Source organism: Bombina bombina, chromosome 1, assembly GCF_027579735.1.
Source record: "Bombina bombina isolate aBomBom1 chromosome 1, aBomBom1.pri, whole genome shotgun sequence".
Taxonomy (NCBI): domain Eukaryota; kingdom Metazoa; phylum Chordata; class Amphibia; order Anura; family Bombinatoridae; genus Bombina; species Bombina bombina.
Window position 1 is genome coordinate 688,664,852 of NC_069499.1, and position 12,354 is coordinate 688,677,205.

Below are 12,354 nucleotides of genomic sequence, written 5' to 3' on the forward strand. Positions count from 1 at the left end.
TAACGGAAGTGTCTAAGGTTGGCAACTGGCCATCCGAACGAGATCCGCATACCAAAACCTGTGTGGCCATGCTGGAGCCACCAGCAGTACAAACGAACGCTCCATTAGGATTTTGGAAATCACTTTTGGAAGAAGAACTAGAGGCGGAAAGATATAAGCAGGTTGATAATTCCAAGGAAGTGACAACGCGTCCACCGCTTCCGCCTGAGGATCCCTGGATCTGGACAGATACCTGGGAAGTTTCTTGTTTAGCTGAGAAGCCATCAGATCTATTTCTGGAAGTCCCCAGATTTGAACAATCTGAAGAAATACCTCTGGGTGAAGAGACCATTCGCCCGGATGTAACGTCTGGCGACTGAGATAATCCGCTTCCCAATTGTCTATACCTAGGATGTGACCCGCAGAAATTAGACAGGAGCTGGATTCCGCCCATTCAAGTATCCGAGATACTTCTTTCATAGCCTGAGGACTGTGAGTCCCCCCCTTGATGATTGACATATGCCACAGTTGTGACATTGTCTGTCTGAAAACAAATAAACGATTCTCTCTTCAGAAGAGGCCAGAACTGAAGAGCTCTGAAAATCGCACGGAGTTCCAAAATGTTGATTGGTAATCTCGCCTCCAGAGATTCCCAAACCCCCTGCGCTGTCAGAGATCCCCATACAGCTCCCCAACCTGAAAGACTTGCATCTGTTGAGATCACAGTCCAGGTTGGACGAACAAAAGAGGCCCCTTGAATTAAACAATGGTGATCCAACCACCAAGTCAGAGAAGATCGAACACTGGGATTTAAGGATATTAATTGTGATATCTTTGTATAATCCCTGCACCATTGGTTCAGCATACAAATCTGGAGAGGTCTCATGTGAAAATGAGCAAACGGGATCACGTCCGATGCAGCAGTCATGAGACCTAGAATTTCCATGCACAAAGCTACCGAAGGGAATGATTGAGACTGAAGGTTTCGACAAGCTGAAACCAATTTCAGACGTCTCTTTTCTGTTAGAGACAAAGTCATGGACACTGAATCTATTTGGAAACCCAAAAAGGTTACCCTTGTCTGAGGAATCAAGGAACTCTTTGGTAAATTGATCCTCCAACCATGTCTTTGAAGAAACAACACAAGTTGATTCATGTGAGATTCTGCAGAATGTAAAGACTGAGCAAGTACCAAGATATCATCCAAATAAGGAAATACCGCAATACCCTGTTCTCTGATTACAGAGAGAAGGGCACCGAGAACCTTTGAAAAGATCCTTGGAGCTGTTGCTAGGCCAAACGGAAGAGCAACAAACTGGTAATGCTTGTCTAGAAAAGAGAATCTCAGAAATTGATAGTGATCTGGATGGATTGGAATATGAAGATATGCATCCTGTAAGTCTATTGTAGACATATAATGCCCTTGCTGAACAAAAGGCAGAATAGTCCTTATAGTCACCATTTTGAATGTTGGTATCCTTACATAACGATTCAATATTTTTAGATCCAGAACTGGTCTGAAGAAATTCTCCTTCTTTGGTACAATGAACAGATTTGAGTAAAACCCCAGACCCCGTTCCAGAACTGGAACTGGCACAATTACCCCAGCCGACTCTAGGTCTGAAACACATTTCAAAAACGCCTGAGCCTTTACTGGGTTTACTGGAAGGCGTGAGAGAAAAAATCTTCTCACAGGCGGTCTTACCTTGAAACCTATTCTGTACCCTTGTGAAACAATGTTCTGAATCCAAAGACTTTGAATCAAATTGATCCAAACATCTTTGAAAAATCGTAACCTGCCCCCTACCAGCTGTGCTGGAATGAGGGCCGCACCTTCATGCGGATTTGGGAGCTGGTTTTGACTTTCTAAAAGGCTTGGATTATTTCCAGACTGGAGAAGGTTTCCAAACGGAAACTGTTCCTTTAGGGGAAGGGTCAGGCTGTTGTTCCTTATTCTGACGAAAGGAACAAAAACGATTAGCAGCCCTATATTTACCTTTAGATTTTTTGTCCTGAGGCAAAAAGGCTCCCTTCCCCCCAGTAACAGTTGAAATTATTGAATCCAACTGTGAACCAAATAATTTATTACCTTGGAAAGAAAGAGAAAGCAACGTTGACTTAGAAGTCATATCTGCATTCCAAGACTTAAGCCATAAAGCTCTTCTAGCTAAAATAGCTAAAGACATATACCTGACATCAATTCTAATGATATCAAAAATGGCATCACAAACAAAGTTATTTGCATGTTGAAGAAGCTTAACAATGCTATAAGCATTATGGTCTGACACTTGTTGCGCTAAAGCCTCCAACCAGAAGGTGGAAGCTGCAGCAACATCAGCCAAAGAAATAGCAGGTCTGAGAAGATTACCTGACCATAAATAAGCCTTCCTTAGAAAGGATTCAAGCTTCCTATCTAAAGGATCGTTAAAAGAAGTACTATCTGCTGTAGGAATAGTAGTACGTTTAGCAAGAGTAGAGATAGCCCCATCAACTTTGGGGATTTTTTCCCAAAACTCTAATCTATCAGATAGCAAAGGGTACAATTTCTTAAACCTTGGAGAAGGAGTAAATGAAGTACCCAGACTATTCCATTCCCTAGAAATTACTTCTGAAATAGCATCAGGAACTGGAAAAACTTCTGGAATAACTACATGAGGTTTAAAAACTGAATTTAAACGCTTATTAGTTTTAATATCAAGAGGACTAGACTCCTCCATATCTAATGCAATTAACACTTCTTTAAGTAAAGAACGAATAAACTCCATCTTAAACAAATATGAAGATTTATCAGTGTCAATATCTGAGGCAGAATCTTCTGAACCATATAGATCCTCATCAGAAATAGATAAGTCAGAATGATGGCGGTCATTTAAAAATTCATCTGAAATATGAGAAGTTTTAAAAGACCTCTTACGTTTACTAGAAGGAGGAATAACAGACAGAGCCTTCCGAATAGAATTAGAAACAAATTCTCTTACATTAACAGGAACATCCTGAATATTAGATGTTGAAGGAACAACAACAGGTAATGGATTATTACTAATGGAAATATTATCTGCGTTTGATAGTTTATCATGACAACTAACACAAACTACAGCCGGAGGAACAGTTACCAAAAGTTTACAACAAATGCACTTAGCTTTGGTAGAACCGACATCAGGCAGCGTCTTTCCAGAAGTAGATTCTGATCCAGGGTCAGGTAGAGACATCTTGCAATATGTAATAGAAAAAACAACATATAAAGCAAAATTATCAAATTCCTTAAATGACAGTTTCAGGAATGGGAAAAAATGCAAAACAAGCCTCTAGAAACCAGAAGCAACTAAAAAGTGAGACTGAAATAATGTGAAAAAAACTGGCACCAAGTATGACGCCCACATTTTTGGCGCCAAGTAGAACACCCACATTTTTTGGCGCCAAGAATGACGCCCATATTTTTTGGCGCCAAAACCGTCTGCAACACACATACGTCAAAAATGACGCAACCACGTGAAAACTTCCGGCGTCATCTATGACGCCAGAAATGACAAAATTTTTGCACGAAAAAAGTCTTGCGCCAAAAATGACGCAATAAATTGAAGCATTTTCTGCACCCGCGAGCCTAACAACCCGCAATTTAGAAAAAAAGTCAATTGAAAATTTTTAAGGTAAGAAAAATATAATTCATATGCATTTTCCCAAAAAAATGAAACTGACAGTCTGAATGAAGGAATACTGATTATCCTGAATCATGGCAAATATAAGTTTAACACATATATTTAGAACTTTACATATAAAGTGCCCAAGCATAGCTTAGAGTGTCATGAATAAAATAAGACTTACTTACCCCAGGACACTCATCTACATGTAGTAGATAGCCAAACCAGTACTGAAACGAGAATCAGTAGAGGTAATGGTATATAAGAGTATATCGTCGATCTGAAAAGGGAGGTAGGAGAAGAAATCTCTACGACCGATAACAGAGAACCTATGAAATAGATCCCCTAGAGGAAGACCATGGTATTCAAATAGGCAATACTCTCTTCACATCCCTCTGACATTCACTGCACTCTGAGAGGAAAACCGGGCTTCAGCCTGCTGCGAAGCGCATATCAACGTAGAATCTAGCACAAACTTACTTCACCACCTCCATGGGAGGCAAAGTTTGTAAAACTGGGTGTGGTGGGGTGTGTATTTATAGGCATTTTGAGGTTTGGGAAACTTTGCCCCTCCTGGTAGGAATGTATATCCCATACGTCACTAGCTCATGGACTCTTGCCAATTACATGAAAGAAACATAATTAATGTTTACTTGATAAATTATTTTCTTTCAGAATGATGATGATCCACAGGCCCGCCTGCTTTATGGGTGACACCTCTATAGACCTTGCTTTGCCTTCCCTACATTTCTTTGTTATTCTCTACTCAGCTATACGTAAAACCAAGAGTGAGGTGGGAGGGTTTTAAAGCTCTTGTATGGGTTCTTGACCTCCACTTAGTGGCGGGAAATATATTCCATATGTTATGGAGGACTATGGACCGTCATCATTCTTAAAGAAAAATAATTTATCAGGTAAGCATACATTTTGTTTTTGGCATACTTTGAAAGGCATATACTGTCTGTTTGCAAGGGGGCTTTTTCACAATATTTTGACTAAATGTAAACATATACTTTTACTCACTTTTATACTATATTGTATTTGTATATGTCTACAATATGATTAACAGAATGTCCAATATGAATGCAACATTTTCTTGATAATTAAAAAAAAAAAAAATACTTATTGTTTGAAAATAATAATGAAACAAAATATTGTTGAGGTATTTAAAGGTGTGTGTGTGTGTCTATAAACTACCACTATAGTTTACTAGTCAAAATTTAATAGTTACTAGTCCATGCTAAAAATTTGAAAAAGCCAAATGTTTTACTTGTTCGCTGAAACCCAAACATTTTCTTTTGTGACTCAGAGCACAAAATTTTTAAAATGTTCCTATTTACTTCTGTTATCAAATTTGCTTCATTCCCATATTATTCTTTTGTTGAAGAGATACCTAGGTCGGTGTCAGGAGCAGTGCATGGCAGGAAATAGTGCTGCCATCTAGTGCTCTTACAAATGGATAACATTCTTACAAAACTGCTTGCCATATAGTGCTCCAGACACGTGCACACTCCTGAGCGTACATCCCTGCTTTTCAACAAAAGATACGAAGAGAACTAAGAAAACCTAATAATAGAAGTAAATTAGAAAGCTGTTTATGGCATGCTCTATCTGAATCACAAAAGAAAAAATATGGCTTTCATATCTTTGTACAAAAAAATGTCTTTCTCCCACATTCCCTAGAGAGGCAAAAAAGCAAACTCTATATCCTGATTTTTTTTTAACATTCTGCACATTGCCCAAACCAATCTACTGCATTTTAAAGAAGTCCTAGATTGCACAAATGTCATTCACTACAAATCCCCCAAAAAATACACACTTGTTGCTTGTTCAGTATCTGAAAAATGCACTCACATGCACAGTTCCTTCTGACATAGAATAAACTCTTAGTTTATGGTTTCTTTTGATAATAATATATAAAAGATCTTGGCATATTCTTGTAGGGTACACAAGTACAGGTAGCCCTCAGTTTACGCCGGGGTTAGGTTCCAGAAGGAATGGTTGTAAATCGAAACCATTGTAAATTGAAACCCAGTTTATAATGTAAGTCAATGGGAAGTGAGGGAGATAGGTTCCAGGCCCCTCTCAAAATTGTCATAAGTAACACCTAACACATTATTTTTAAAGCTTTGAAATGAAGTCTTTAAATGCTAAACAGCATTATAAACCTAATAAAATAATCACACAACACAGAATATATAATTAAACTAAGTTAAATGAACAAAAACATTTGCTAAACAGCATTATAAACCTAATAAAATAATCACACAACACAGACTTCACTTGCATTTCTCGGCAAACAGTTCTTTCTATGCATTCCAATCTGGACTGATTTATAGACAGGAAGATCTTGTTCCTTTGAAATCTGCTTGATAGCTCAGGTCTGGTTAAACTGATTAATTTCAGCTTGCTTGGCTTTGCTGCAACACAAGCGGACAGCTACACCTACTGGCTATTTTAATAAATGCACTGCTTCTCAATGCTTTTCAATAGCAGTCACATGACTGGAAAAAAAGGTTGTTATTCTGAAACGGTGTAACTTGAACCGTTGTAAAACGAGGGCCACCTGTATTCATAATCTAGCATATACACTGATCAGCTACAACATTAAAACCGCTGACAGGTGAAGTGAATAACATTAATATCGGCGCAATGGCACCTGTCAAAGGGTGAGATATATTAGGCAGCATGTGAAGAGTCCGTTCTTAAATTTCATGTGTTGGAAGCAGGAAAAATTGGCAAGCGAAAAGATCTGAGTGACTTTGACAAAGGCCAAATAGTGATGGCTAGATGACTGGTTCAGAGCATCTCCAAATGCAAGTCTTGTGGGGTGTTCCCAGTATTCAGTGGTTAGTACCTACCAAAAGTGGTGCAATGAAGGTCAACCGGTGTCAGGGTCATGGGCACCCAAGGCTCATTGATGCACAAGGGGAGCGAAGGCTCGCCAGTGTGGTCAGATCACACAGAATAGCTACTGTAGCTGAAATTGCTGAAAAAATGAATGCTGGCCATGATAGAAAGGTGTCAGAACACACAGTGCATCGCAGTTTGCTGTGTATGGGGTTGCGTAGCTGCAGACCGGTCAGAGTGCCGATGATGACCGCTGTCCACAGACGAAAGTGCATCAATGGGGGACGTGAGCGTCAGAACTGCACCATGGAGCAATAGAAGAAGGTTGCCTGGTCTGATAAATCATGTTTTCTTTTGGATCAGTTGGATGGCTGGGTGCAAGTGCATCATTTACCTGGGGAAGAGATGGCAGCAGGATGCACAATAAAGAGAAGGCAGGCCGGCAGAGGCAGTGTTAAGCTCTCGGCAATGTTCTGCTGGGAAACCTTAGGTCCTGGTATTTATGTGTATGTTACTTTGACACATACCACCTACCTAGAGATTGTTGCAAACCACGTACACCTCTTCATGGCAATGATGTTAAAGTGAATGTAAATTTACATGAATGAAAACCCTGTTTTTAAAAATACTATTAAAAACAGGGACACTTTCATTCATGAAAGTTTATGTTGCAGCCGTTTTTTAAAAGTACTTACCTTTTCTTCCTTGCAAGCGTGGAACACCGGAGCAGCTATTCCCCAGCCCCCAGGTCGTCTCTTGTTACATCTGAAATTACAAATCCGGCTTCCTCCAATAACGGCTTCCCCCCCAGAGCCAAAAAACGGCTGCAATGTAAACTTTCATGAATGAAAGTGCCCCTGTTTCTAATAGTATTTTTAAAAACAGGGCTTTCATTCATGAAAATTTACATTCACTTTAAGGAATAGTTTGAGAAACATGAGAGTTCAAGGTGTTGTTTTGGCCTCCAAATTCTCCAGATCTCAATCAATGTGGGATATGCTGGAACAACAAATCCGATCCATGGATGCCCCACCTCGCAACTTAAAGGACTTAAAGGATCTTCTGCTAATGTCTTGGTGCCAAATACCACAGAATACGTTAAGAGGTCCTGTGGAGTCCATGCCTTGATGCATCAGAGCTGTATTGACAGCACGAGGGGGACCTACACAATATTAGGAAGGTGGTTTTAATGTTGTGGCTGATCAGTGTGGTGTGTGTATCTGTGTGAATACAGGGAGTGCAGAATTATTAGGCAAATGAGTATTTTGACCACATCATCCTCTTTATGCATGTTGTCTTACTCCAAGCTGTATAGGCTCGAAAGCCTACTACCAATTAAGCATATTAGGTGATGTGCATCTCTGTAATCAGAAGGGGTGTGGTCTAATGACATCAACACCCTATATCAGGTGTGCATAATTATTAGGCAACTTCCTTTCCTTTGGCAAAATGGGTCAAAAGAAGGACTTGACAGGCTCAGAAAAGTCAAAAATAGTGAGATATCTTGCAGAGGGATGCAGCACTCTTAAAATTGCAAAGCTTCTGAAGCGTGATCATCGAACAATCAAGCGTTTCATTCAAAATAGTCAACAGGGTCGCAAGAAGCGTGTGGAAAAACCAAGGCGCAAAATAACTGCCCATGAACTGAGAAAAGTCAAGCGTGCAGCTGCCAAGATGCCACTTGCCACCAGTTTGGCCATATTTCAGAGCTGCAACATCACTGGAGTGCCCAAAAGCACAAGGTGTGCAATACTCAGAGACATGGCCAAGGTAAGAAAGGCTGAAAGACGACCACCACTGAACAAGACACACAAGCTGAAACGTCAAGACTGGGCCAAGAAATATCTCAAGACTGATTTTTCTAAGGTTTTATGGACTGATGAAATGAGAGTGAGTCTTGATGGGCCAGATGGATGGGCCCGTGGCTGGATTGGTAAAGGGCAGAGAGCTCCAGTCCGACTCAGACGCCAGCAAGGTGGAGGTGGAGTACTGGTTTGGGCTGGTATCATCAAAGATGAGCTTGTGGGGCCTTTTCGGGTTGAGGATGGAGTCAAGCTCAACTCCCAGTCCTACTGCCAGTTTCTGGAAGACACCTTCTTCAAGCAGTGGTACAGGAAGAAGTCTGCATCCTTCAAGAAAAACATGATTTTCATGCAGGACAATGCTCCATCACACGCGTCCAAGTACTCCACAGCGTGGCTGGCAAGAAAGGGTATAAAAGAAGAAAATCTAATGACATGGCCTCCTTGTTCACCTGATCTGAACCCCATTGAGAACCTGTGGTCCATCATCAAATGTGAGATTTACAAGGAGGGAAAACAGTACACCTCTCTGAACAGTGTCTGGGAGGCTGTGGTTGCTGCTGCACGCAATGTTGATGGTGAACAGATCAAAACACTGACAGAATCCATGGATGGCAGGCTTTTGAGTGTCCTTGCAAACAAAGGTGGCTATATTGGTCACTGATTTGTTTTTGTTTTGTTTTTGAATGTCAGAAATGTATATTTGTGAATGTTGAGATGTTATATTGGTTTCACTGGTAAAAATAAATAATTGAAATGGGTATATATATTTGTTTTTTGTTAAGTTGCCTAATAATTATGCACAGTAATAGTCATCTGCACACACAGATATCCCCCTAAAATAGCTATAACTAAAAACAAACTAAAAACTACTTCCAAAACTATTCAGCTTTGATATTAATGAGTTTTTTGGGTTCATTGAGAACATGGTTGTTGTTCAATAATAAAATTAATCCTCAAAAATACAACTTGCCTAATAATTCTGCACTCCCTGTATATGTATATATATATATGTGTGTGTGTGTGTGTGTGTGTGTGTGTGTGTGTGTGTGTGTATGTATATATATATATATATATATATGTGTGTGTGTATATATATATATATATATATGATATCAAATAGTAAATCCGCCAAAAACGGGTCAACAGTCTGCATGCTAGCGATCAATATAAAGCAAAATACATAGAAAGCACTCTCAGGATTTATCATCCAATTTTCAAAATGTATTAACGCTTCGGGGACAACAACGTCCCCTTCTGTTCTGAAGAATATAGATAGATAGATAGATAGATAGATAGATAGATAGATAGATAGATACAAGTAAATACAATATTTATGCATTACCACAGTATTTGTATTTTTGATTTATTTTCTTACTTCTAGGTTATACCCTACTTTGGACTGATGTTCAGCACTTTTGAATGTTGCAAACGATTCTATCTATATCGAAATGGTTACATTGTATCTCCTCTGAGTTACCAGCTTATGCCAGGAGTTGATCAGAGCCTTCAACCCCAAGAACTAGAGGAGCTGAGAAAATTTTTGAGAGCTAAAAACTTTGGCAATGGTAATCCATCATTAAAGAGTTGAGTTCAGAAGAATATTTTTTATACAATGAAATATGTATATTATATATTTTTTTTAAATAGGTGTACAGTAGACAAAGAAACTAGCACTGTTTTTTCCACACATTACTGAGGAATAACTACTAACATAACTGAGAGAAATGCAAGTATTTTGGTAATTACAATGCTCTTTATTTATACTGTGTGTTATAAACCGATTTAATGTTCTGCAGTTTTCCTCAATAAAATATAATACTGTAAGTTGTATCTGCTGAGTTTATTTGACTGATAACTAGGATATGTAACTTCTGTCTTAACTAGAATGTTTTCAGCTATAAGAACTTTCTGCTAAAATTTTAAAAGTCATTGTTGTACTGTTGGGGTTCTCACCATTTGCTTCTATGTGTCCCTTTAGTATTGATCCAGCAGTTTTTAATATTATATTGCTATTTGTGTATGAGAGAAAAACAGATCTATATGTATAATAAATATTTTTCTTCATACTTAAAGTTATATTATATGTTTTTAATATGGTTTAACAATCAGAAGGTTTTATTACCTGCACAACAAATCTAATTTTTTCCCAAACTAGCAAAGAATATTTTGTGCAACATTATATTATATGAAAGCTTGTCCGGATATGGCTTTCTTTGTGTCTCATGTCCAGTTTTTTCTTTCCTTCATAAGATGGTGAGAGTCCATGAGCCATCACACGTGAGATTAAAGTCCAGTCCTACAGGAGGAGGCAAAACACCTCACACAACAGAGCTTTAATCCCTCCCTCTTTCCCGTGATTTTTTAGTCAACTTTTTGCTTCTATCAAGGATGGGGAAACTTGAAGTGCTGAATTTCACCTCGATTGAAAGTGGTCCTCAGACCAATTTGAGACCCATTATCCCCCTCAGAGAGCCAGGAATAGATAGGGTGTACAGTAGTATAACTGTCAGAGTAATTCTCCTTCTGGGAGTCGCCGCTGGGATTCAACCTTCAGCCTCCTTATGTTGGCCTCATCTATGTACTCCTGATACAGATCCTGTGTCAGTGTGTACTACAAAAGAGGGCTCTTCTACTGGAAGCAGGTGTCCTGCAGCTTGGTAAGCATGGTAGAGTGAGTGCTGACAGGTATCTAAGTACTTGCGCTCACATAGCCCACAAGCTATTAGCATGAACATGTACAAATGATTCACATAACCTGGGAACATAGTTATATACACCAGATAACACTACATACAGTTTTAGCTATTTTTGGGCACTTTTAAACATTTACAGTAAAATTGAGATACTGTCTCTTAATTTACCGGTGCAAGCTTTAGAACATACCAGAGCTCGGATCGTCATTCTCAGCAGGCTTTCAGATGATCAGAATCATTCTGAAGCTGGGGATCTAACTTTCAGAAGTTTCTGAACTTCCTTCTGTGTAGACCTCAAGGGGTTAACTTTCTCCAGCTTAAACAGTGTGCTCTCTTCCTCCTTTTCCTAACAGATAGTGGCCATCTTTAATAACACACTACAAGTTTTCCTCAAGAGCCTTGCAGTGGTAAGCATACTTAATAGCAATTTCATTTGTGATGCAGCTGTTAAAGTAACTTTCCCCATCCCATTTCAGGGGGAAATGCTGTTTGGACATAGACTGGATGCTATCATTGCTACAGTTACTGGAGGTTTCATGTCCAAGATAATTTCATTCCTGTCATCATTCCAGGACACAAAGATTCTCCTCTTCAGTGTCTCAGAAGTCAGACACCTCCAAATTCATGTGGTAGCCTGATTCCTCTTAGGTTATGTTCAAACAAACAAAAAAGCCCATCCCATCCTCCAAGTCAGTATAAAGGTGCAGCCCCCAAACCAGATCTAGTGGGGGGCAGTCTGAAACTTTTGTTTAGGAGTTATGGAAAAATCCTTGGGTACTAAACATAATTTCCCAGGTTTACTCCATTGCGCCCTCCCTCCTCACTTTCTTGGCATGTGTAACAAAAGTCATGGGAATGATTACTCTGCTTCCCTTGGAAGAACAGATTAAGGGGTTCTATTCAAGCCTTTTCATTGTTCAAAAGAAAGACTGGATTTACAGGCCGATGTTGGATCTCAAAACAAGAACACATTTCTGAAAGTTCCAACTTTAGAAATAGAGACTTTTTGCACAATATTACCTTTTGTGCAGGAGGGTCAATTTATGTTTGCTATAGACTTGAAAGATGCCTATTTGCAAATCCATATTCACCGGCTTCATACATAGTGAGAGCTCAGGGCATGGCAGTAACTTGGTACATGCTGCTTTTTCAGATGGTTCAGGAATATATGAATAAAGTTTCTTCAGTTCCTTCATTCTCATGGTTGGAATATCAACCTCAAACAATTTAGCAGTGGAGAAGCGCTAACTAAACCCCTAAAGAGGGGATGATCAGCTAAAGGTGAGATCTATAGGTATTGGAATAATAAAATGAATTAAGATTTTAAAAGGATTTAATACAAAGTACAATGTTAAATAAAATACAATGCCATTATAACCAGATATTTAT

The 12,354-nt window shown here is 39.1% G+C and overlaps 1 protein-coding gene across 1 annotated transcript in view; it reads left to right on the forward strand.

Moving 5' to 3' along the window:
- SLC25A43 (solute carrier family 25 member 43) overlaps positions 1-10,096 on the forward strand; it is a 172,569-nt gene extending 162,473 nt beyond the window's left edge. Inside the window, exon 5 of the mRNA XM_053699182.1 lies at positions 9,654-10,096. Coding sequence (XP_053555157.1) covers positions 9,654-9,860 — 207 coding nt within the window. The 3' untranslated portion in view covers positions 9,861-10,096. The remainder of the gene's footprint in view (positions 1-9,653) is intronic.
- The last annotated feature ends 2,258 nt before the right edge of the window (positions 10,097-12,354 follow it).